Source organism: Rhinolophus hipposideros (genome assembly GCF_964194185.1).
Source record: "Rhinolophus hipposideros genome assembly, chromosome: 12".
Lineage (NCBI taxonomy): Eukaryota > Metazoa > Chordata > Mammalia > Chiroptera > Rhinolophidae > Rhinolophus > Rhinolophus hipposideros.
In genome coordinates, this window is record NC_138058.1 from 23,714,435 (window position 1) to 23,741,544 (window position 27,110).

General features: G+C 45.9%; 1 protein-coding gene across 2 annotated transcripts; it reads right to left on the reverse strand.

The window, feature by feature from the left end:
• Nucleotides 1-1,210: 1,210 nt before the first annotated feature.
• On the reverse strand, nt 1,211-26,750 carry SEMA4F (ssemaphorin 4F). 2 transcript variants are annotated; one of them, XM_081068027.1, is made up of 14 exons: nt 26,490-26,750; nt 24,088-24,239; nt 22,971-23,030; nt 22,642-22,740; nt 17,541-17,634; nt 8,879-8,998; nt 8,627-8,778; nt 7,832-8,010; nt 7,473-7,620; nt 7,125-7,347; nt 6,876-6,985; nt 6,601-6,761; nt 3,777-3,835; nt 1,211-3,521 (listed from the first exon to the last, which is right to left on the reverse strand). In XM_081068027.1, exons 1-14 carry the CDS (start codon nt 26,638-26,640, stop codon nt 2,911-2,913), a joined length of 2,319 nt encoding a protein of 772 aa, XP_080924153.1. In that variant the 5' UTR covers nt 26,641-26,750; the 3' UTR covers nt 1,211-2,910. The 2 variants fall into 2 exon arrangements, with proteins under 2 accessions (XP_080924153.1, XP_080924154.1); XM_081068028.1 differs by lacking the exon at nt 24,088-24,239 and having other exon boundaries at nt 26,490-26,630.
• Between the last annotated feature and the right edge of the window lie 360 nt (nt 26,751-27,110).

Here is a 27,110-nt window from a genome sequence, read left to right on the forward strand (position 1 = left end):
CCTTGCCTCTGCTACAGCCAAAAAGGCAAGATCTAACCTCATACCCTTGAGATTGCATGCAGTTGACCAAGAACAACCATGACTGCCCAACTCTGACAGGGGCCAAGTAGCCAGGAGAATCAGGGCCCAGCAGAGATCAAAGGAGCCCTTTTCTGCCATCAGTGAGGCCACCGTTCAACTTGGGGAATGTTGGGGAAAGGATAAGAGTCAGCCTCCTGTTGGGTTAGGGCCAGTGCTGTGCTAGAGCACACTTGGCTCATAGGAGCCAACAATGAGTATCTCTTTCTGGCTCTATTTTCAGTAAAGTCACATGGGTAGCGGCAGACCACTGGTTAGGAGTGACAAGCTGAGAGTTGCAATTTAGGGACCAGGGACCAGAGCCAAAAACAGAGGGGAAGTTAAGAGTGAGGGCCAGAAAGTGGGCAATCTTTGGAGACTGGAGGTAACATAAGCACAAGCCCCATCCCATCCCTTGCCTCGGCTGTTATAATGAATGACGCCAGGGAGGTCTCAGCATCCCCACAATTCTCCCTGCAGGAACCCCACACCCTCCTTCAGTTCCCTTACCCGCTGATCCTCTCCCTTCCCACACTCCCACAGCCCGAAGACAACGTAATTAGTTACTCACACTATTTCTCCTGGAATTGGCCTCACATTCCTGTGCTCTCATTCACTCTTGGGGCTTGAACTTTCCAATTAAGAGGTGGTTCTCCTCCCTTCGTGCCTATTTCCATCCTTCCTCATGTTCCTACATTCCTCATCTCATTTTCCTCCAACCAGAGCCACTGTCCAAGAACCAAATGCCCCAATCCTCTATGATCTGATCCCTCCCTTCCTTGAAAAACTCTTCTCCCCTCCTCACAGAGACCCCAGGCTCCTCTGACATCTCTCCCCACATGAAACTAACCCATAACCTTGAGACAGCAGAGTGAAGTGAGGATAAACCCAAGAACACAAGGCTTCCTCCATTCCCATATAGGACTAATAAGGTCACTAAGGTCACACACATCTGAGCATTACAGAACCACAGGCCCTAGACGGTGGCAGCTAAGCTCTGGCCAGAGATGAGCGAGGACAGGATGTCTGTGTGAGGCAATGACCCTCCCTCCACCTAATGGGGCATAAAGTGATGCATGTGTCATGGAGATCATACATTTAAGCTATATGATTATGGCATAATGGTCCGATTTTTACAATAACAACCTGTACTGGAATAGATAGCGCTTTATTGTTTACATGTTCTCATTTAATCCTTGCAGCAACCTTGAGGTAGGTATTATTATCCCCACTTTACAAAGGAGTAAACCACTGTTCCTAGCTTAGACTACTGGCCAAAATTCACACGCTTATTCGAGCAAAGCCACTGATCATTCCAAACCCAAGGGGACTCTTTTGAGTAGTTCACAGGCTGCTGCCAAGGAAAGTAGAGCTGGAAACTTCAACTGGGAAGGGCTGGATCATTCATTGGAACTCAAGGGAGTCCCTCACCAGGGACAAACGAGGCACATTCACAGGCCAAGACTGGAACTGAGCAGGAGAAGCCTAAAGCATCTGCAAGTTGTGAAGCAGGAAGAAGTGTCTAAGTTTGGTGAGAGTTGACAGTGTCTTCAGATATACACAGAGCACAGCTTCCAGGGACTGGAGAAATGAGATTGCATCCTGCAGCTGCAAGTCCAGGGGCTGGCCACAGGGCAGTGGGGTGGGGCAGGCAGAGCTGCTGCTGATGTGATCCCTTGGGGCAGTGGTCCTTCAACTCTATTAAGGCCTTGAGAATCTGATGAAAGCCATAAAACCTCCCCCCAGAAAAACACAGACACACATGTACACACAACACTTTGCATACAATTTCAGGGAGTCCTTGGACCCCCCCAATGGAGAACTCCTGCTTTAGGGCAACGGTGTCAACCTGAGTAAAGTCACTAATACAAATCTATTTTTATGCTGCGTGTATTTCCTGTAACTGTTCCCCTTTTGTTGTCCCCTAATATTTAGAATGTTGTGAAGTTTATTTTCAATGGGAGCCAAGGAAAGGGGGTCCAGCCTACACTCCAGCCAAAAGAAGAACAGCTGTGCATGGCAGTGGTGGCAGCCAGGAGGCAAAAACAAAGAAAGATTGGGTCACATGTACCACTGCCCTTCCCACCTAAAAGGTCACTTCGGGAGTTTTTCTCTACTGGAGAGAAGGGTTGTGGGAGGTGATGGGGAGGGGCAGTGGTTTGTTTCCTTTTAGAAAGAAAAGCCATTCTTTCACTGGCTACGGAGTCTAAAATTCTACAGGCAATGCCCTATCCCAACATTCCCCTCTTTATCCCCCATGAACATACCTGAGCTCTGACCCAGTTATTCATGCACATTTGGCCAGGTCTCCTGAACACTCATATATACACATGCTCTTTCATGGAAGAAGGAAAACTGGGATGGAGGGAGATCTCAGGGCAGAGATTCCATGTTGCAACATGGGGATCATGCACTCCCCACATAGAATCAGATAAACTGGGAAAATCAGCAAAACCACCCAAGGACTCAATGCACATTAGCCCCCAACCACCTCCACAACTCCCCCTTCTGGCCAGGGACCAACCAGAAGGCAAAGCCACAGCTGTGTCCTGTGCCCCATCCCCACACTACTGGGCCCAAGAGAGTGGGCCAGAGCTGAAGGGGTCAGAGGGCAGGGGTGGGAAAAGTCCTGATTCACTGAAGAGAGAAGTTCTCGTATCTTAAGGGAATCAGGCCTCAGACAAAGCCCTGGCCCAGAACCCATCCAGGCCCAGAGAGGGCAGACACTGAAGTCAAGTGACCACTCAAAGGTCAAAGAGAACTCAGAAGCCATGATGGTCTTCTAGGCCCCAGAGTCTCAATGGTCATTCTATTCCAGTGGTCACTCATGCACTAGTGGTCATTTGCCCAGCCCTAGATGGATGTTTCATCACACGTGGCCAGAGGAGCCCCAGTTAGCCGAATGTGGGCTGGGCTCGGGCAAGGATCAAGCAGGAAGGGTGGAGGGAAGCCACCAAAGCCACTGCCCCTCTTGGCTAGGGCCAGGGGGAGCCGCTCATCTTCAGGAGAGGGAGAGGGAGGATCCTGGCTATAGCTTGTAGTACCGGATGGCGGGGCCCCCAGGTCCAAGCCCACCTTGTCTCTAGCCAGAAGTTCCCTCTGACGCCGTCGCTGTTGACGCCGACCAATCAGGAGGAGAGTCAGGGATGCTGCAAGAACCCCCAGGAGGAAGCCAGCCAGTCCAGCCCCCACTGTGTGGGCCCGGCTGGGGGTCCCCCGCTGGCTGCTCCATACGAGGCTGTACGCAGCTACCACGCGGGCTGCCCCACCCTCCTGACATTCACAGGCATAAGCACCCATGGCCCCTGGGGTTACCACCACGTCTAGGCCATCCCGCCGGGGGGTAAGTGCAGTCACTCCGCTTGGCTGGTGCCACACACAGGATGCCCAGGCTGAGCTTGGGGAACATGGCAAGACCACATGCGCAGCTGTAGCTACAGGAACTTCAAACACTACTGGGTGTTCTGCAGCGAGACATCAAGGGCACAAAAGGTAGTGAGGCTAGAAGCTGGGGGTGTAATAGAGAGAAATGTGGGGCATATCAGATATGAGAGGGGGGCCATCGGGGCAAAGCTAAAAGGGGATTTCAAAAGAGACTAAGGCCCTGGGTCACTGGCTGCCATATATTCCAGGATCCAAGCTTTAAAGTGGGTCCAAAATGGACAACTTTCTAGCCCCTTTCCACCCACTCCATTCACATTTCCCTAAACCAGACAGACCTCCGGGCTCTTTAGGGCACAAAGAAGAGACATCTGCTGACTCTATGTCTTGGACCAACCTACAAAGAAAAGAAGACTTGGTAAATCCAGTGTCAACATTCCCTTCTACCCTCCTCAGTACCACTCATTACATCTCCCATCATCTTCTAAATCACTCCTGGAATTATCAGTCAACCTGGTCTTCATCACTAAATTTCCCCCCAATACCTCTTATAGTCCTCGTGACATTAGCCATGTCCAATTCTACACATATTCTAGCAGACCACAGAGAATGAAATTTGTACCAGGTCTGCTGGAAAGATGTTTGGGGTGCTTTAAAAGAAACATGGGAACCTTCCAAGAAATGTAGCTGGCTGTCCACAACCAAAAGATTTCTCTGGGAAAAATAAAATTTTAACTTCAGGGTTTTTGTGGGGATTTTTAATTTGTTTGTTTGTTTGTTTGTCTGTTTTTCTGTTAAGAAAAAGAGAAAGCATCTTCCCTATAAAAGTTAATCCAAATTCTGTAAAGTCAGTGGAGGTGACTTTGTTCCATCAGCCGCTCGTCTCTCTGTAGGAACTCTTTCTCTTCAACAACTGTTGATACCTATTGGCCTCTAAGAGATCTGTTTCAAACAATACAATCCTGGTCCTTCCAGGATTTCAGTGGACTATGTCTGACAACAGAGGGACAGCAAGACAGACTGCTCACTGAACTCCCTGGCACCTTTCCCAGAGGGAGGGAGGCCAGTGAGACCCCTCCTGGGCTCAGTGAAGACCAGGAGGACGTTTAGTCTGAACTCACAAAATCCTCAACCAAAGGCAGGCTCGGTTTGAGTGTGAACTCCTTCAACATGAATTGAGGCCCCTGAAATGAGCTCTAAGACGGGTATGACTACATTAAAGTGTCCTGGGTAAAACCAAGTCTGCTTAGTGTAGCTGAGAGTGGGGACATGGGAAGGTCGTCTGTGTATCTACAGCCTCGGGAACTTGATGCTCTATGTTTTTCTTCCTTGTGTGAATGGAGGTATGCAGGTAGAATGCATAAAAGTACCAACTTGGTAATGTCTTGTATTGCCAAGAAGTACACTGGCATATACACACACCCAACATCCCCTACACACATATATATCTTAAGGAGATCCTGAGACTCAAGTACACAGGATACCCAAGACCAATGAAATTATTATTTTAATGGATGTTAAAACAATGAAGGTAAGAATAAATAAAGCACTTGCTTTTGTCTTAAGATGGGTCAAAGTTCTCCCAAGAGAAACTAAAAGACCAGGTCAAATTTCTTACCCGAAAATTGATTTCCAAAGACAAGTACTTTTACTTCTAAAATATTTGTAATTTTAGGATTTAGTAATATGTACTAATATACAGTAAATTAACTAGGCTTCCAAACAGGAAATCACAAATTCAGTTTGAAAAAATTCTTTCTAAGCAATCAACTGAAAACACTTCATTGAAGGGAATCTTAAAGATTAAAAGGCTAAAGAAACGTATCAACCAATTACAACTGATGGACTTATTTGGATCCTGACTTAAGCAAACTATTTTCAAGTATATGCAATTGGGAAAATCAGAACAGTGATTAGATATTTGATAACATTAAGAAATTGAGTTTGGTATGATAATGATAACACGGCTATGATTTTTTTTAAGCCCTCCTGTGTTAGAGATACACATAGAGAGATTTATGGATGAAGTGATATGATGTCTGAGATTTGCTGTAAAATAATTGGGAGTGAGTGAAGGTACTAATGAAGCAAGATTGACCAGGAGATGATGGTTGTTGAAGCTGAGTGATAAATACATGGAAATTCATTATATTACTCTTTTTAAATGTTTGAAATTTCCTACAATAATATGTTTTTAAGAAAGTCCTTATCTGGTAGAGATCCATATTGAAATATTTCAGATGAACATGATGACAGGGATATGCTTCAATGTGACATATAATTTTAAGCTAGTTGCTGAGTGGAAAATGGATGGTGGGATCACCAAATGGATAAAAGGAAATCAATTTGGAGGTTATTAGAGTAATCCAGTTAAGAAGTGATGATGGTTTGGACTAGGGTAGTAGCAGCAGAGAAGAGAAGGGGTTGCAGACTGAGGCTATGATAGGTGCAGCCAGAGTCAGTACAAATTGCAATACAGCGTGGGCAACTTCTGGCTTCAGCAATTGAATAAATGGCTGCTGCTTGTTTGAAATGAGGAAAACTAGAGGAGCATGTGAAAGAAAGAGGAAACAACAGCGCATGCGAAGACTTGCTACGTTTGAGTTGCTTGTGAAGCGTCCAAGGGGAATATGAAGTAGGCAGTTGGATAGGGAATTCTGCAGCTCAGCTAACGATATATCTGTAGCTGTCAATAGCATTCAGTTGGTGTTGAAAAGTATGGGAATGAAATCACCTAGAGAGTGTTTGGAAGTGTAAAGAGAAGGAATTCAACATTCAGAAGCTGGAGGGGAAAGGAATGAATAAGGGAGACAGGCTGGAAAGGCCGGCAGGAAAACCAGGGGAAGGCAGTCAGACAAGGCAAGAGGGAGGAGTATTTCAAGGAAGGAAGGAAGGCGCACTCCTGAGAGATCTTGTAAAACGGAAAGTGAGAAGTGTATGGCCACATGGAGGTCGGCCACATGGTCCAGGCAGGTCCAGCAAAGGAGCAAGGACACGGATGAAACAGCGCCAGACGGGCGGACAGACGAGTTAGTAGGGACTGACAGATGGACATACAAGTAACACTAAAATAACACACACACGGCAGCATTAACAAGTGAGAAACAGGCATAGACATACGGCCTGGGACAGCAGGCCCGAGGTCCGGGCAGCCACACTCACCCGCCGAGCTCCCCAGCATGGGCCACACACGCATCCAGCCGGAAGTTCCAGGCACAGACAGGGTCTTGGGCCAGGATGCACTCTGAGCAGCTCTGAAGACGGCCACAGTTGGTTGTGTTCACTTGTGTCACCTCAGTACGGGAGCCCACCAGGAGCCAGCTCTACAGAAAGTGAGTGAGAAAAAGGAATACACTGCATCTCTCAGACTTCAGGGTCTCAAACTGGCACTGGAATCAGATGTCTCCCCACCAGACTCCCCAAACTCTACAACTCACTTGATACAATTTCATATTCTCCACTGGCTGTGGCTCTGGGAATAAGGCCAGATCCTCGAGGACACTGAGTGTGGCTCCAATCCGCACAGCTCGATGGAGGTGTCCATCCTCTAGGAGGCAGGCAAGAGGCAAGACATAATACCGTAACCATACCTGCGCTGGGACTCTGGTGCGTGTGTGTACGGGACCCTCTCTGTGACGAGAGCACGGGTACACTGGATGGGCAATGTGCTTGACTATTAAACGTACCTGTCCCCAGGTAGAGCACATCATATTCTTTCCCTGAGAGGCCGGTCACCCTATGGGCCACAACTCTGCGATAGGCTGTATCTGTAGTTACCAGCAGGGGGTGGCCATCGGCTGGAAACACTGGCCTGTCCATGAGTGGGTGGTCCCGGATGAAGGTGAGCACACGGTCAGGCAGGGACAGCGACGAGCCAAATTGCTGGAGTTTCATGTTATTGGTGATGCACTAGAGTAAACATAGGCTGGGTGACAAAATCTCCCCGGGGCCAGGAAGAGTCCATGATGGTTAGTTGGGCTCTTGCTCTAATGGGGCAATTGTGGGGCGGGTGGAGGGCTGCCCAGCCCCCTCACCTCGCCAGGTCTGGGCTGGGGCACATCATTGTCCAGGACAGGCAGTCCCCTGTTGCAGTCATGTTTCAGCTCTCTGAAGGGACCTTTCAGCACTGTCCGAATGTCTTGTGGTCGAAAGGCGCAGACAGCAGAGATGGCAGCCCCCTCCCTGGAAGAGTCACAGGTTGGAGCCAGATAATTGAAGGGAACTAGGGGACAGCAAGTCATCCCCTGTCAAATGAGATGACCCATGAGAGATGCACAGGAGCCGGGCGACCTGCTCAAGGGAGAGCCCACCCCCTCGGGAGGAGACAGCACTGACACTATGCCCACCCATGTAGCTCCCACCCCGTAACTCCTCCACACCAGGACCCCCTCACCACTGGGAGGAGAAGATGCCATAAAAGATGGGGGTCCCCGCTCCATGCTCAGATCGAAGAATGGCCATGTCCTGCAGGACACTGGAGGCCCGGCCATGCTCAGGCCCTGGACACAGCAGATCAGCCTTCAGAAATGTCGTCCACCTCTGCTGGAGGGTCTTCCGGCCCCCAAGGTCCCCCTGGGGTGACAAGCGCATGGGAAGTTCTCTTTAGAAGATCAACATTGTCGGGAGAGTATGGAGACCAGTACAAGTTTCCCCCAGACACAGACAGATGGGGAGGCAGACGCATAGAAGTGCGAGGACGGAGATACAGACAGAGTAACAGCAGGGGATGATGAGCTCCACGCGTGGATGAGGTCACAACGACAATGAGAGCGTCTGAGTTCATTGTACACGTATGAAGTCCTGTCTTACGTGCTTTACGTCCCTTTCCTTGCTTAGTGCTCAAAGCACCTCTCACAGCCAGGCATCGTTAATATCCTTATCTGTAAGGAAGCTAAAGAAACTGCCCAGTCACAGAAGCAGTAAATGGAGCAGGGACTGGCACCCAGGTCCCTCGGTCATCAGTTCCTGACTTGAACCTCTACACTAGCCTACCTCCTATGGACAGTGTGTCGCAAGGGTAATTATGGGGTTAAAGTGGCTACAGCCTTTTCCCCACAAGCAGCCAGAAAAGAAGTTAAGACAGGAAACAAGGAGGCAGAGGAAAGATGCAGAGATAGAGATCCAGAAAGCGAAAGACAGAAGCCAGGCTCGCAGGAGAGGACAGACAGACAGCTGGGAGGGGTCTCACCGCGCACACTCGGGCCACCCGCGGAACCTTAATGCGCTCATAGGAGTCAAAAGCTCGGGAAGTCTCCGTAAAGAAGAAGAAGATTTCATCGTCTCCATCTTCAATGCCCCACTCGGCTGGCCTCAGGGCCACGGCTGCGACAAAAGCTGGAGCTGGGGAGACCTGTGGCCTCAGATCCCACAGACACAGCCTGGGGCCACCCTCTTCCACCCGCCCTCTCTGTCCCCAAAGCACGCCTCCCCCTCTCCCCACCGTTAAGCCAGGATGGCAAGGTCTCTGTCCGAATCCAATCCTCAGCACGACCCACTGCCCGGGAGATAATCGGCTCCGTCCCCAGGTAGTTTTTCACAGTGGCAGCATAGAGGACCCCCCCTGCAGGGTGACAGGGAGGAGAGGAGCTGTAAGAGACCCGCTGAGGGAAGCAAAAGGGGTCACAGGCAGAGCAGGGAATAAAGCAGGGGCAGGAACTCTCAGCGGCTAAGTGCCCATTAAGTGCTGGGCACTGCCAAGCACATGGCAGACCTCGTCTCGCTTAAAATCATCATGGAAATAAAGTGCTCCAGGGCAGGAAGGGCCACCGGGATTGAGGGAAAAGTGCCAGAATGTTAATGTGTATGAAGGGAAAATCATGTGCAAATCACACTTTTTGGTTGGTTGGTTGTTGTTTTAGGGACTTCTCCGCCCCGTCATACACTAATTATACTGGGACTCTCCGGGAAGAGGACTTGCTTTGCAGCCATGTCCCAATCTTACTTAAGCTGTCCCGCTACGGTAACTGCCTGCAGGAGTTCGCGTTCTTTCTGCACCTTAGTGAGCGTACACCGCTCTGGAACAAGTCGCAGCTGTAGGGTACACTAGCATTCCTTGGAGAATTGATGGAAATGCAGTTTGCTAAGGAAGACGAGGAGGAGCAGCTTGGCGGGCAGAGTGGGAGAGCATCAGAGCAGCTCCGAGGAACGCGCCAAGGGCTCAGCCATGAGCAGGACAAAATGATTCCGGGCGGAGGAGAAGGTCAACGATGCCCTGGAGTTTTGTGTTTCAGGGGCTCTGGAGAGAACAGAGTGGATTCCTTCACCTCTTACTACATAGGAGGCACCGAGCCGGGTGCTAAGGACAGCGCTGCCCCCAGGAACCCCCATCTGAATCTGGAAGACACACGCGTCATCAGATACCAGGTGTGGACGCACAGATGTGTGCAGGAGCACAGAGGAGGACCCAGCCACATCTGACCGGGGCAGCAGCATCTCAGAGGTGTCATCTGAGCTGGGCCACGTAAAAGGACCTCAGGGAGAAAGATTAACAAGTGGGAAGAGGGGAGCCATGTTTGGGGATGTGGAGCACACCCCAAGGCTGAAGAGCCAGTGGGGTGCAGGGGCTGCCGGGCAAGCAAGCAGAGATGTGGCAGGAGGTGCCGAGATGCTCCCCCAATTGTGATGAGTCTACTCTGCCAGGGCCGGGGACATGGCCTTTATCCTCCAGGTAAGGGCAAATCGGCCAAGATTTTCTTGCAGTGGAGGTGACACACCGTATTTTGCCGTGTATAATGTGTACTTTTTTGCCCAAATTTGTGAGGGAAAAAGAAGGATGTGCATTATACATGGATAGTACTAATTCCGTATCTATATAAATGTTTTTAATTCTTTTACTTATGCTTATGAGTTAAAAGTGTAACTCTAGAAATCAATCACGATACCTGTATGCAAAATAATACCCTGGAATATGATCATTGGTTTTGTTGAACTTACAACGAACTTGCAACTATGAAGAGTCCTTGGCCTTCCATGATGCGTAAATATCGTAAATTTGTTACCGTTACATAAAATTTCTTGTACCTTGTATCCGTTTTCGTTTTGTAATTATTTTTTACATAAAATTTATTCTACTATATGATAAAAAACAAATGCTAAAATTCCTTTATAATACAAAAAACAAGTACCTAAATGTAAACAAATAAAAGTTTGAATTAAACAATTGAAACAAAAGATCTTTTTTTTCCCTGAAAGATTGGGCCAAAAACGTGAGTGCACATTATACACAGGAGCGCATTATACACAGCAAACTATGGTAATCAGTTTTGGTTTTTAAGAAGATAATGCTAGTTGAAGGCCATTTACACAGCCCAGGCAAGGGTGGAGGGCCTGCCATAAGGCAGCGGCAAAGGGAATGGAGGGACTAGACTTGGGGATATTTCTGAGGTAGAACTCATTAACAAGATTGGAAAATTAATTACGTATGAGATGTGAAAAAATGGAGTAAAATATGTTGCTGTTTTCAGCTTGTAAGATGGATGATAATAGACAGTAATATTATGAACCAAGCCACTAAATGATAGGAGAAGGCCCATAAAGGGGGTGGCTAGAGAGGAAGTGAGCTCAGTTGTTGGACTGCTGAAGTTGAATTGCCCTCAGGACATCTGGTAGGAGATACTGGCAGGCAATCAAACGGAAGGGGCTGGGCAGCAGGGTCAAGTCGGGCAACCTGGGAGTTGTGCTTAAGTCCTGACATGAACCTAACAGCCAGGGAGAAAGGGAAAGAGAGAGCCCCAGGACACCAGCATTTAAGGGGAGAAGCTACTGAAGGCAACTCAGTAGATCAAGTCAGAGAGGCTGGAGAAGCAAGAAAGGCTAGTGTGCCAGGAGCCAGTGCACAGAAAGCCCAGCAAGAGCCATGGGGGCTTGCACCCACAAGGGAAGAACAGGGAGAAGGGCTGCTATGCGGGAAGCATGGTCCTGCTGGGGCCACAGATGCCCCAGGGAAGCTGCGTGCCTCAGGCACTGGAAAGATAACCACTATTTTTAAAACATGTTATGCAGTGCACAGAAGGGTTAGGAGCCCTCTGAGGGCAACAGGAGAGGGTTAGAAACCTTGTGGGGTGAGAAGGGGAGATTGTGAAAAGAATCCAAGCTTTTTGGAGCCAGGATTTGAATCTTGAATACTTACTGGTAGTATGATCTTGGGCAAATTAACCTTGCTAAGCCTCAGATTCCTCAAACATAGAATGGGAATAATAAATATCACCATACACTCAGAGCAGCGCTGAGGCTTAAATGAGATAAACACAAAGCCCCGTAGAGCTTGGCCCACGGCTGCTACTCAATACGTGTTGGTTACAGCTCCTTATGAAACCTCAAGGGGCCATATGCTTGAATTGCTGTCAGAGGTGGAGGGGGACTATAAAATGGCATCCATTTCCTTCCAGAGTATTTCAGGGGGGAGAAAAGTAGGTTTGGGGCACAGGTCCTGGCAGCCAACGGAACAGCAAAGAAGCCAATCCTCTGTACTTCCAAACGGGGAAAAAAGTTGATAAAGAAGGCAGAGTTGGGATGAAAATGTTTCCCAAGAGCATTGCCTGCAAAACATTCTAACACCAAAACCCTGGCAGACAGAAGCTATGTGATGGATACCCCGAGAAGGGAGGGAAATGTGGTCAGGAGACCATTATGAACATTTTGGGAGCATGAGTTGGCATGTGTGTAAGGCAGGAGACAATCATAAATATTCTGCAAACAGTAGAGGACCTCAGATAACCATGCAAGGAGCCAACACTTTCTAAGGGATCAACAGGGGCACTCAGCAACGTTGGAGAGGACACTCAGGGTGGAAGAGCAGCGGGGCAGTGAGGGACAGCAGATGGGGTCATACCCTGTGGGAGGGAGGAGCAGGGTTCCCTGTGTTGCAGGAGCACCCAGGGGCATGCATCTCACACACACACACACACACACACACACATACACACACACGCACGCACGCACGCACGCACACACAGAGCAGCAGCCATCAGTCCATGAGGGCAGGAATCTGTACGAGGACACAGGATCACCACATGTCCTATATTCTCCAGGAGAGTCTCAATTCCAAGGAGTCTGGTACACAGTCTATATAGTAAAATATCCCTGTGTATGCAGTTGTCTGGTGGATTATGACTCCATAGATCGAGTCAGTAAACATTAAAACACACCTTTGCTGTGGGCAGCAGATAATGTACAAAAGGGAAAGATGCCCACGTTTTGTTCCCATTGCGTTTTGTGGTTAGTCAGCATCTTTTCATTTTATAATCCAAAAAATTAAGATATTTTCATTTTGGAAATAGATTTAAAAAATAAAAAAAGACTGAAAGCTGACAAAGTAAAAGTAGATCTCTACCTGCCCAGATGTAAAGCTTGTAAACACAAGCCTCCAGATGTGTTAGAACCCAACACTGACAGATGAGAGTAGCGTCATGACAGTGACTATTTCACCACTCTGGGGGGGTTCAAATTTTCACTCTGGTATCAAAATGCTCGCCTTTAAAGAAGGTTTATAATAGGAACTAGCATTCTTTAGATTTAAAAAGAGGACTTTAAACATCCCCTGGCCTTCCCTCCTCCACTCCCTTTTCTTCTCATGGTCAGAGCTTTGCAGGATAAACAGCTCCTACACTAATAGTCTCCATTTCCTTATCTAAGTCTTGGGACAGTCAGATAACTTTCTTTTAAAAACAGCCTATTATTGTAACATTAGATAAACCCAAATGCTGGCAGCATCCAGTGAATCTGAAACATTTGGAGTACTCCTTAGCAGATGCAGTAACCACAAGATGCAATGAGACCAAAATGAGATGATAAAAACACAGGATGGGTTCCCAAAGAGAAAGAGCAAAAGCTCCCTCCCTCTGCTCTTCTTGATAAAAGCTCTGTTTATTATAGGATGTGATAGGTAGGACCACAATGACCAACTGCTGTCTCCAGCTTGGGTACCCGGATGGGTATGCACTCAGAGGAGGGGACACTGGTGGAGGAACAGGTTTGGGGGAGGTGAGTAAAGATGATGAGCTCAGTTTGGGACATGCTGATCCTGAGATTCGGGTGGGACATCCAAGTGGAGATGTCTGGAAAGCAGTTGAATGTGTGGTCTATAGCTCCAGACAGTGTCAGGAAGGCATCAGAATGTGGTGGAAACAGAATCCACCGAACTGGTTAAGATCACAACCAGGTAGAATGAGAAGAGGATCTTGGGTGGAAGTCTTAAGGAACCCCAACATTTAAAGGATGAGCAGAAGACAAAGACCCTACAAAGAAGACTGAGAAGGAACTGCCAGTTTTCTTCGGCTAATGTGAACACTATTGTCAAAATACTTGCATTTTTCCAAATTTGAATAGTGCAAATAGAGACACTAAGATCATTTGGTTAATTTTATCTCAGTACAGATAAATGTCATATTTGAACACAAGATTTCTGAGGCTTTTCCCAAAAGAAACACAAGCACCAATAAATCCATGAAAAGTTCTTCACCCTCACTAATAGGGATGCAAATCCAAAATATATCAAATTGGACTTTGAAGAAGGTCATGTTTGTATGTTTATTAAACATATTACTTGGGACTGACAAGAGTGCCATGAAACAGGCCCTCTTATCACAGCTGGTGGGACTAACTGGAGAAAAATTTAGAGAAATCCATGAAGCACCATAAAAATCTTTACACCTGTTGGCCTAGCAAGCCTCCTTTTTGGATTGACTCATATGCAATTAATTACATTTATGTAAAGGATTTATGGAAAAGATTTTTCTCTGCAGCATTACTCATAAAAGCAATAATTTATTTTAAAATTTGAACGTATAATTATATGGGAATAATTGTGCTATATTTATATGATAGAAGAGTACGTAATCACTAAACATCATGTTTTGAATAATTAAACAATTTCTATAATGAGAAAATGGTTAGTATATAGTACTAAGTATGCATAATAATTCCAACTTATTATAAATTCACACAGACAGACATAGTAAAAGAAAATACTCTGAAAAATAATAGTAGTTATCTGGTGATATTGACTTACAAATAAACTTCACTTTTTTCTTTATACATTTCTATATTTTCACAATTTTCTACAATGCACATTGTAATTTTTATAATTTAAAATATATTTTATTATATTATAAGTATTATGTCCTAATAATATTTTCATTACTGAAAGCTCTCTTTATTTCAAAATATCTCTATTATCCTTAAGGACATTTTTATAGCTCCTAATTGGAAGTTTTGGTTTTAGTTCTTCCTAATGTTGACACTGTTTTCTGTACTGCTACTTTCAAAACCGAGGTCAGCAGGGCATAATGGATCCACACTGAAAGCTCCAACTAAATACTGGCACTTATGTCAGACCAAGAAAAAATTTAAATTCTAGCCCTATAAAGTAAGAATTTGAGAGGAAATTTTAAAATATTGGTATTGACTGTGATTTGGATCTGAGATGGAAAGAGACATGGAGGTTCTCTGTTAACTTGTGTAAAGCTAGCCATTCTACACTATTAGAAAGTGATTGCTGATCACTTCCAACAATTATCAGCTGAAAGCCAACCCTGAATTTCATCATCTGGAAAAAAAAAAAAAAACACAAAAAACAACAAAACTTGAAATCTTTTTGAAAATGATCTTCCTTTTTGAAAATTTTCTTTGTCATACAATGATCTTATTTATGAAATGTGTGTCCTTAAATCACGTGCTAATGAAAATCCACTGGCTGACTGCAACACAAATTAAGTGCAGAAGATTAAATGTACCTAGAGTTTACTGCTTGAAACAAAGAAAGCATGTTAACTGATTATCCTAGATTGTTGCAATTGAAAAGTCCTTTTGTTGATAAACAATTATGTAGAATCAAAAGACATTCACAACCACTGTCTTTCTTAATGATCCCAATGACTGGCTCAGAGTTTTACCAAATATGCTTGATAAAAACCCAAGAAAAAGAAACTACTGACTAAACTGTTTTATTCAAACATGTATGAGAATAATAAACAAGGTCTCATCAATTTCAACTATAGATGAATGATAAAAATGACAACCCAAATATTGTATTTGCTAGATATATACTTATGTTCATTTTCAAAACTTTTATGTTATTTTATTACTTTTCAGAAAAGGTCAGTCATTAATTATCTGACTAAAAGTGATTTATATAGCTTTTAAAACTTTTCCTATAAAGTCATGCATAAGAAAAAAGTTTCATTGTTAGATCTTATATCCCAATTTTTGTTTTTCATAAAATATTGCCCAAAAGCATAATAGATAAAAATTAATTTTATGACAAAGTTCACAGCAAAGAAAGAAAACAACAAAATGATGCTGAGTCAACTGATTAGCTAGTTGGGAAAAATTAATTTAGATCCCCATCTCATGACATTCATCAAAATAAGTTCCAAATAGATCAAAATGTTAAATGTTTAGAAAAAAATTTTATTCTGCTCTCTAACTGATTAAGGATTTAGCTTAAAAAATATAATTACAAAAGGATAGATATAGATTGGAATACTAATTAGCCCAAGAAAGTGAGCAAAGGATTTACCAAAGAAGAAAGAAAAATAGTACTAAAACATGAAACATGTTCAACTTCATTAATCTTCAAAGAAATACAAATTAAAACAAGCCTTAAAGATTTTTTTAAATGATAACAATACATTCTGGTAAAATTTATGTGAGAAAAACAACACTCATTCATTGCTGATTTAGGGTGTAAGTTGGTACACCCTTTCTAAAAACCCAATTAGCAACAGATAATAAGCCATAAAATGTTCACATCCTTTGATGTAGTAATTCATTTCTAGGAATCTTAAGGAGACGATCTGAAATAAGGATAAAAATGTATGCACAAAAATGTTCATTACTTTGATACTGTGCTTTGGATACTGGCAAAAACTTGGAAGTAAACTAAATAAATCTGGAAATAAAATTAATCTATATAAATGAGTTGGAATTGTTGAATTAAATTACGGTATGCTCGCTCACAGGATGAATAGTAGAATGATGTCATTAAAAGTTCTCTATAAAGAATTTTTAAATTATACAAAAATGCCTATGATATAAAGGTACATGACAAAAGTCAAATTATATCCATGTAGCATGATATTTAAAAGTTTTATAATAGATACACACTCATAAAATTTCTATTAACTTGCTTGTTTTACACTATCACGAGAAAAATGGCTGGATTCTCACTGAATTTGGAGGGTGAATGTGGAGTGATCTAACCTAAAATACAGGCTAAGTGGCATACAAACAATTCAATGTGTGGCTGCCAAAGAATTAAGCAGTCATTGTCCGGTATAGGTTTCGGCATAATCTGTGACAGAACCTTCAACTCTTGAGCAACTGTACACACGAGCTTGCCCAAAGGAAGTAGCATAATAGCAGGAATTTATGTAATAGTCATTACTGATTCCTCTGAGCAACAAAAGACTGGCCAGCAAAATATGTGCATGAGTGTATATGTATGTGCGCGCGCGCACACACACACACACACACACACACACACATTAAAAAGGCTAGAAGGAAATACCATAAAATATTAGCAGTGGTTTTCTGAGTAGGGATATTCTAGACCTGTGCTAATATGGTAGCCACTAGACACAGGTGACTATTTACATTTCAATTTAAATCAAATGAAATTTAAAATTCTTTCCTTCACTCGCACTAGTCACATCTCAAGGTCTCAATAGCCACATGTAGTTAGTGGCTACCATGTTGGACTGCACAGATACAGCACTTCTCCATCACACAAAGTTCTTTTTGACTGTGCAGTTCTAGAAGAGGCCATATGTTCTTTATACTTTTTCAAATTCATTACAATATGCATTGTAGTATATTCCTCTTATAAACAGAAAAAAAATAAGAAAATAAAATGAGGTCAGCAGAGGAAACACTCACACTAGAGGTACAGAGAACACATTCTCTAGCGAGAACCCAGGGAAATAATACTCTGGAGAAAAGCAAAAGGACACAGGCACTCTGGGAATAATAGGAAAGGCTAGAAAGAGACATGGGAATTATAGACATTCCTAGGAGAGGAAAGAAAGGACACAGATTCCAACAGCAGGGGTGGGGAAGGAAGCAATTACAGCAAGAAGTCACAGGTTCTTATCTCTCCCACTCACCAGCCATTACAGCTGCTGACCGCTGCGCTGGCTCAAAAGGACATTTCCCCCGGCCACTCTCAATTCTTTCAACCTGCTGGAAACTGGACACAGCCTACAGACCAGAAAGGGGCAATGGGTTTAGGGGTCATGGGGAGGTTCATGATGACAATTACAAAGATGGTCAGATGCAGAAAAAGCCCAATTCCCATTCATCGCCCACTCCTCGGCTACCATCTCCATAGTCCCAGGCTGCTGCTCCTGATTCCCCCACCCAATCCTGCATTTCCCGTCTCTGCTATCCCTCTTTTCACCAGTTTATTCTTCTTCCTTCAATTCCCCTAGTACCCAACACCCACATGCTGTGAGGAAGGAACACCTAGGATGGCCCTAGAAGACGCTGAGAGGCTGAAAGGCAGATCTTTCCTCAGAAATGCTGCTGAAACTGTAGAGTTTGCAACTGGCTAGAGAACGTGCTAGAGGACAAGGACCAGGGATGACAGTAGGCCTCCTGAGGGTTGGAGCCTTAGGAAGAGCAAAGACAAGTACGGGCTGTACAGGGCCATCTGAAGCCCAGGGATCTAGAGAAAAGGGCCTTCCTCCTTCTCCCATTCCAAGGACGAAAGAGGGGACAAGAGTCAAGGATACATAGAGGGGGAGGAGAATCTGCAAAGTCAGGGAAAACCTGAAGCTTGGGTCAGAATCTGAGAATTTGGCAAGCAAGGGCCTTCCTCATCCAGGGACTCTACAAAGACTGACCTGAGAGGGGCCGCAAGGTGTAAGGATTCCACCAGAGCCAGCCAGAAGCTACCTTAATTAAGCATCACGCACTAAGAGAGGCTTCAAGATAACGTCTAAAAATGGAAATCAGGGGTGATTTCAACCTAAGACTGACCAGGACGTTAACTATGGCTGGTTAGGAATCAAAGTTAAGGCATGGAAGTACCAGGCATGATATTTCTAGCTCACAAACTGGGAGGACATATGGTGTGGCTGGAGCCTAATAACTTGGAAGGTAGTTAGAGTAACAACGTAGATGAGAATCAGTACATTACTTCCCTATTCTGACTGCTCATCTATTTGCTATACTTGGCAAACAAGGTTTTATTTTACTGAGAGAGCCTTGAAAAAGGTCTGTAAAGTCAGATGTGATCTGTGTCCTCCCAAAAGGGAAGACCAGGTCAAGAGTCTTCTGGAATGAAGGGCCCCAAAGAGGCACAAGCACCTTCCCTGTGTGGCAGTGGGAACGTCTAGCCTGAGGAGAAAGATGGCAGTGCAGTGAGAGGGTACCAAGATGTCTGGACACTTTAGAGACGGGGCTAACACCTGCTCTGCTATGGCCCCCTTGCCTCTCACCTAAACTACGGCAGTAACCTCCTTTCCACCTCACTGCCTAGCCTCACCCCCAATTTACTTTACATACCCACCCCAGAATACTAGGCCTAGACCATCTGTCACTGACTTGATAAATTTTTGAGCAAGAGAATGACAAAATGGCTCACCATGGCCTGGAGTACAAACTCTTCAGAGCAAATTGCTTACCATATTTTGCCACGTATAATGCACTCCTATGTATAATGTGCACCCACATTTTTAGCCCAAACTTTCAGGGAAACGGAATTAATACTACCCATGCATAATGCGCATCTTTATTTTTCCCCTTACAAATTTGGGCACACTACACATGGCAAAATACAGTATTTTCTAATACTTCTTAAAAAGAACTCTTCTACCCAAACCTGGATCGCCTGTTATTCCTAGAAAACGACGTTTTCCCATGACTATGCCTGAAACTGTTCCCTTTCATTTCACCAAGAACTGAAAGGGCAAGCCTTTGCTCTGTTCTCATTCTCTTTAGTCTTTATGTACCTTTTGCTACTTTTGACTCACTCCCCACCTTTAAATATTCTATTTCTTGACTCTCTTGAAACTGCACGCTCCTGGAGTCCATCCTCCTATCTGTTGTTTATCTCCTTTTGTTTCTCATCTTCTTTCTCACTCCTGTGAATCCTAAAATTCTATCCTTAGTCCTTTACACATATACTTCAAAGATCTCATTCATTCTTACACTTCCAGCCAGACCTTCTATGCAAATCATTCCCCAAACTCTCCAAGTCTGAGATCTTCCAGCTCTAGCCCATGTTTGCACTTGACTTCCTCACAGAGATGGCCTATCGGCCCCTTAAAACTCAACATATCAAAACTAGTCCTCTTCTAGTTTCCCCAGATGGCATCATGATGTTATCTAGGTTTACAGCCTTTGAGCAACTGAGCCTCCTATTAACTAGACAGGTCTTGATTACTGCATGGTCAAAGTGCCATTTAATAGGCCACACTACTACCTTCTCCCTCTGAACGCTGAGGTACTTCATTGTGTCTGTATCAGTTGGTACATTAGTTGTGCTCAACATTGGTTATAGTGAAGGCAAGTCCCTCAAGCTGAAAGCAGACCTGAAGGGCCCCAAAGAGGCACAAGCACCTTCCCTGTGTGGCAGTGGGAACGTCTAGCCTGAGGAGAAAGATGGCAGTGCAGTGAGAGGGTACCAAGATGTCTGGACACTTTGGAGATGGGGCTAATACCTGCTCTGCTATGGCCCCCTTGCCTCTCACCTAAACTACGGCAGTAGGAAGGCTCTCACTGAGCTGTGGGATTGGAATCTGTCCTTCAGTCTTGGCCAAGGACCTTTCCCAGGTGGTTAGGGGGAAAAAATAAAAAAATAAAAAAGATGGTCCCTGTTACAGGAAACAGGTCAAACGTCACAAGAAATTGAAGCCAGGTGAGGTCTTCTAGGCTGCAGGCTGGACTCGAGGGTCAGGGTAGTGGGGCAGAGCCAGACAAACCTGGGTGTGAGTCTTGGTGCTGCCCCCACTAGCTATATAACGTTAGACGTGGTGCTTAACTTTCCTGAACTTTCGTTTCATTGCCTGTAAAATAGAAATAAACACCACCAAAATATCATGATGTGTTGATGAGAATTAAACTCAATCATGACTGCAAAGTACCTAGCACCAAGTCTGGGACACAGCAGATACTCAGTTGAATGTGAAGTCTTGTTGTCATTGGAAATCTAAAATTTTCTCTCTTAACTGCTGGAGTTCCCTCAACAAAACAAATTAAAATATTTTCCTCCAATATCTGATGAGCTATCACTGAAGGGAAGCACTCAGCATTGTTGGAACTGGTAGGTAGGGCCAGGGCTTGAACTTCCTTTTGCAAGAACCTTCACTTCTCTGAGCCATCACGTCTGAGCAAGTTGTTGTGCCTGGAGCAGCTAGCTAGTCAAAGCTCTCAGGTAATAGTTATGCATACCCTCAAAGTCATCAATCTGGGTCATGAGAGGTTCAGCACTAAGGATAAGGCAAGAACTCATTCAAGTAGATGGGGGTTGCCAGGTAGCAGGACGAGACGAGCAGGTAAAGGCAGAAGAAAGTACTCAGGAAGCCTAGGGGTCAGTCTCAGTATGTGACCTGCAGGGTTAACACAGCTAACCTTTCTGTGCCCTATAATCTCCTACAAACAAGCCCTGACAAAAGGACAGCCCTTTTCATGAGCCTGCTGGATGGGAGCCTGCTGGATGGGAGGGTTCAGGGAAAGAGGTGAAAGTCACGGGAGTGCAGAACAAAGACCCCCAGCTTCACTCTTGGTTGCTGATGTCCCTTGAGAGTGGACCAGGGTCCAAGTGATATCAATCCTGACAGTTATGTCCAGAATGTTCTCTGTCTGGATACCTCACATCCACTAGGGTCCCCCCACAGAGAGCCAAGGAAGAAGAGAAGGCCCTGGGACACTAACTTGGAGTGACTACATTGTCTATAAGCCATGCCTCTGATATTCATACCCATGGGCTCCCTGAGGCTAAAACAGGACAAATATGGCGATGACAGTTCTGCCGCTTCTTTCTGAGCTTTGTGAGAACTGAAGGGAAATCAGTCCCTCAATATTACCTGATAGAATATACAGATTTTCAATACCACCCTGAACTGGGAAACCTTCCCAGGATGAGAGAGCTATATACACCCAGTAGGGAGTCTATCACCCTATGAAAAGGATTCAACATAAGCTCAACTAAGCCCGAGGGCAGCCCAGAGGCTGCACATACAATTACAGCATTCTAAGCCAGAGACATGAGGATGGTCTTCCGCAAAGAGAGGTTTGGAGGTACACACCGACTAGATCCAGATAGCAAGGATTACTGCAGATTGCAGAAGCGTCAAGTCAAGAGCTACAGTTAAAGATCAGGGTCAGGAAAAGGAGTCACTGCACTCCCTCTTCTTGCTCCATGGAGCAGAAAGGGAAACCACTGGATACCAAGGACGTGTGAGGCTTCCGACTCAGCCCGAGGCCTTGTCACAAATGTGTGCTGCCAGGACCAGTGACTGACTACTGGATAACTGATGGGAAAAGCTGAGGGTTCAAACACATTAACACCCTTCCTGGGATGTCACCAGTCCTGGGGACTTTTGTCGCTATGACTAGCCTAGATGTGATTAGAGATATATATGTATGTCCGAAGCCTGCTTGGGCGTGAGGGTGGAGATGCCCAAGGCTTCAGCAGCAATGAACAAGACCTACAAGGAAATATGGTTGACAGAGTGCCCATCTTGAAGGCCAGATCCAGAGGATGGGGCCACCAGATACCACATGAGTGGGCAGCGACCTCAGAAGCTCATGAGAGCAGAGGGTCACAGCCCACATAGAATGAAGTTGGCAGTGGATGGGAGAAGGTGATAAGAGTCACATGCCATGGAGGAAGAAATGGGCATGGACTGTGCTGATTAAGAAATGGACCCAGGCTACCTGGACAAAGCATACACAGGACAAAGGAAACATGAGTTACTGGTCTCTGAAGTCTCTCCTGGATTTCTCCTCTCCCCAGCCCAACTAGCATCCCTAACTTCCTTCACCATCCCACTACGTCTCTACACTTCATATAGCTCACCTTCTACAGATACCCTCCCTCCCCACCCCTCCGTACCCTCCTCCTTCAGGGGCAGAGGCTCCCCGCTGTGAGGACATTCCCTCACCCCCAATGCTTAGCATGCACAAGGGTTGCCTTAAGCATGCCCCTCATCATGGTCACTCACAGAACACCCTCCCCATCTTCCCACCCTTGTCACTCACAATAACCCCGCACTTCGGATCAAAAGCGAAGGTGCCACAAGTGAGGAGGTGAGAGGCATTGGCAATGGCGAGAATCTGGACAAAATTGTGACATTCGTCCTGGGGGTCAGAGATGGTTAGAGAGAATCAGAAGCAGCAGGTACAAGGAAAGGTAGGGTCGTGTCGGCCAGTTAGATGCAGCTCTGGGATCAGAGATGATGGGTGATGATACAGTGTTAGAATCCCTGCCTGAGTCCACTGGGATGGCAGCATGGCAGGGACTGACAGAGAGTCAGGGTTGGGCCAAGGTTTCAGTTGGCGCACAGAACAGGGCCCGGATTTACACCTACCTCCTTCTTGCCTTTCTTCCTACAGTTCTGCCTGTGGGCCTCAGGCACCATCCAGTCAATCTGAGAAAGAAAGAGTGACAGTTGCCCCAGATTCTCCCCCAACTCCTCCCAAGTCAGTGAGTAAAATAGTTCCACAGACTCCATCTATTTGGGAACTTCAGAGACACCCCTATCCCCAGAGCACTGTTTTTCAAACTAGAGGTCTCCACCAAATAATGAGTAATTAAATCAACTGTGAAATCACGACCATTAGAATAATATCAGAATTAGGGTTTCAGGTCGGGAATTCCCATCTATTCTCAGGAATTTTTCTCACTTTCCCGTTCCCGAATCCTGAGAAAAGTTGGTCAGGAAATCAGGGAAATCAGCTCCTTGAACCCAGTAATACCTACAATAGGAAATAAACGTACTACTCACAATGTATCTCAGACATTTTTTCTGTTTATCGCTAGGGTTTCCAGGTGGGACTTCCTGCCCGTTCTCAGGAATTTGTTTTCGCTTTTCCATTCCCGAATCCCGAGAAAAGTTGGTCGGGAAATCGGGAAAAGCGGCTCCTTGAACCCAAGTAGTTGGTAGTATCAGCTGTCACTTTGTGGAAACGATTCATCGTGGAAAACAGAAAACAGTTTATAGCTCGGAATTTGAGAATGGGAAAAGCACAAAAAACTCCTGAAAATGGGCAGGAATTCCCACCTGGAAACCCTAATCAGAATGTTATCACATATAGGAGAGTTGATATTATTTCAAGAAAGTTTTCTTCCAGTACACATTTTGTGTACTGGATCAAAATATACCATATATTTCTTACAAAGGGGTGGTCAAAAAGTTTGAAAGCTATTGTCCTAGAGTAATGTATTCTAATGATTCCTCTGCCCAGTGTCACCTGACACCTGGTCACTGTGGCCTCCTCCCATCATCATGAATCTCCCTCATAGCCTCTCCTGTCACCATGACCCCCCCATTATCCTCAACTGAGACAATGAAGTTGATGATCTCCCCTTATTCATTTTCACCAACACCCCTCCTCCTACCACAATACCCCCCTACAGAGCCCATAAAACCATGGATCTAATCACATGCGCTGGGGTCTGGGGTCCTCCCCACTCTCATCTCTCACCCTGCGGGGTCTCTCCCCTGAGAAGGGCAGGTATAAAGCGAAGATGGTGTCCCGGGCACCGACATAAAGTGTATGGGAAGCAGGATCCACAAGGAGAACAGAGTAATTGTATGTCTGAGGGACGGTGAACCGAGTGAGGTAAGAGTCAGCCTCTGGCGGGAAGAGAAAGTGAGAGGGAAGAATGATATCAGCCATTGCTTCATAAGGACTGGATCCACAAGGGCAAAGCCAAAGAGGCCAATTTTTGTTTTCTTCCAAATACGATATATTTAGGAGCCATCGGGGGGGGGGGGGGGGGAACAGAGCTTGACAGGCCATCTAATTTTTCCAGAGATAGATAACTGATGAGACCAGAATATTCAGCACACAATCCAGTCAAGTATGCTTTTTTCTATAAAAATAGAACACTTTATAAAAATAACAGCACAAATATTAAGTCTGTAATTTCTATTGATAGAAACATGACATAACTTGAAAATACCTTTAGAAGGTACAAGTAAACTCTAAATTTCCTTTTTTAAAAAAATCACTACTTAATAGTAACTTCTTTTTAGGTAGAAGGGAAATGCTTCACTCTTTTCACTAACACATTAGGAAACTATCTCCTTTCTCTCCCACCACCCTTGACCTCCACCCACCCCTAGTCTACCCAAAGAGGTAGAGTATAGTGGGCAAGAGTATATGCTTTGGAAATGGATCCGGCCAAGTTTTAATCTGGCTCTTTCACTTACCAGCTGCATGATCTTGAGTAAATTATTTGCCCTCTCTGAGCATCACTTTCCTCATCTGTAAATACCACCATTCATGGTTGTTGACAGAATTAAATGAGGTAACATATTTAGAAGCATCTGACACATACTACATGTTTCATAAATGGTTCCTTTCCTCCTTCCTTAGGTCAGAGTTCTGTTTTGGCCAAACCTAAACCTCATATCAGTGTTCAAAACTCTTATATATTGAAAGATTATAACAGATAAGTTAACGTGAATTTACCTTCTTAGCTCAACCTCTGGCTCTGGGGACCCTATCCCTGTACCGGTACACCAGTACAGCTCTGATCCATCTGCTTCATCTGCTCAACTACCCTCACAACTGACAGATGGCCACGAGTCATTCATTCTAAGATGTGCTGATGTATGGAGCCCCACCCATCCTCCAACACCCATATTCATGACTGTGCTGTACCCCCACTTACTCTCATGCTTGGAATAAACCCTGCCTGGTTCACCCAACCTCCTTTGTATTCCCAGCTCTGCTTTACCTTGCCATCTAGACCTCTCTGGATTCCTGGACATCAGCCGAGCCTGTCAATCTCAACTCTATGTCATGGCTATTGCTTCAGCACAAACTGAAAGCCCAGGCTCTGACTACAACTTTGTCTTCTGGATTCAAAACATCCCTGTATGTCATGTAAATTACTATCACCCAGTTGTGAGTTTTGCCAACAGGTTGTATTCTCAGCTTCACTGGTTCTGTCTGCCATAGATGCTAACACTCAATGCTCACTGAGGGGGGAAAACAAGATCCATGCCCACCTCAGCAGAGAACCTTTAAAATGTGAATCACTCCAGTGACCACTTTTAATCTGGTGGCATCCCTGGTTTCTTCCACATCTTTTGAAAGAATCGTATCTCCCCCTCCTCATTTTTTTTCCTTCTGAAGACTTTAAAAATAATTTAAACAAAATTTTAAATCAACCCATTGCATGATTTCCCAACATTCATATAGGGAGTGGGTAGAGGGCGCAGGCAGCGTTGAGGAAGTTAGGGTTATGGTGGCTCGGAGGACGGGAGAACGGGAGTTGGTGTCAGAGATGTGAAAGGACTGGAAATTGAGGGAGGGAGATCGGGACTGTGAGTGGAGCAAAAGGCTTGGATGAAGGTAGAACTGGTGATATGGGAAGGAGAAGTGGGCAGAAGGAAAAGCTGAGCTGGTAACCAGAAGGATGGGTGGTTAGAGTACAATGAAAGACCTCTGAGTTTGGAAGCAGGATGGATGTCAGACTGTATGACCAACACCGGTGCATGTGTGGTAAGAGGGGAGTAAGGAAGGGCGAACTTGGAAATGAACGGCCTTGGGCAACCCGCATCCCCTCCCTGGGCCTCGGTGTCCGCGTCTGGACGAGGGGCTTAACTCTCCCGCGGTTGTGCGAATAAGGGGGCCTCCTGGGTGTGTCATGGGAGCCTGAGGGGCGAGGCCCCAGCCCGGGATGCAGTGGAGCAGCACCGCTTGGGCGTCCGGCCGGGGTCCGGGAAGGGCGTGGGAGGCAAGGGATGCGGTACACGGAGCTGAGGAGCCCCGGATGCGGCCACCCGGGTCCAGAGGGCAGGTGGGTGCGGTCACCTGAGGGCGAGGCCTGGGCACGAAGCGAAGAGCCGGGGGTGAGGGCGCCCGCGCCTTACCGGTGATGGGAAGCGAGGTCCTGGGCACCGAGCGGGGGACGCGGCCGGACACGGGGCCGCTCAGCACCGCCAGCAGCAGCAGCAGCAGCAGGAAAACCGAGGCCAGAGGCGGCCCGGGGCCCGGGAGGGGCCGCGCTCCAGAGGCTGGCATCTTTGGCTCCGCCTGGCCGCCGGGTGGGGCGCACCCCGCTGCTTCAGCTTAGGACCACGGCGCCGCGGGCCACGGCCCCACTCGTTTCTCCTCCGTGGGGCTCTGCCTGCGGCTGGCAGACGAAACGCAACTGGGCTCCGCCCCTTCGAGAGGGGACCAATGGCCTTGCTGATTTCCTCCTCCAGCCAATCGGGGTTGAGTGGAAGTGGGGCTAAGGAAACGAGATCCCCAAGCCACGTAGAGGTAGCGCTAGACCCAGGTGTACGTGGGAGTTCTACCTCGGAACTGGGCTGAAGGTGCCAAGTCGTGGTGATTGACTAGACTGATTAGGAGGCTTCCAGAATGATAGAACCTCAAACATAGTAGGCATTCAGTGACTATATATTGAATAAATGAATGCAAAGCTTTTGGCTTGCACAGCTGAAAAGATTGTGGAGCTGTATACAGAGACATAAAACATTGGTTCTACC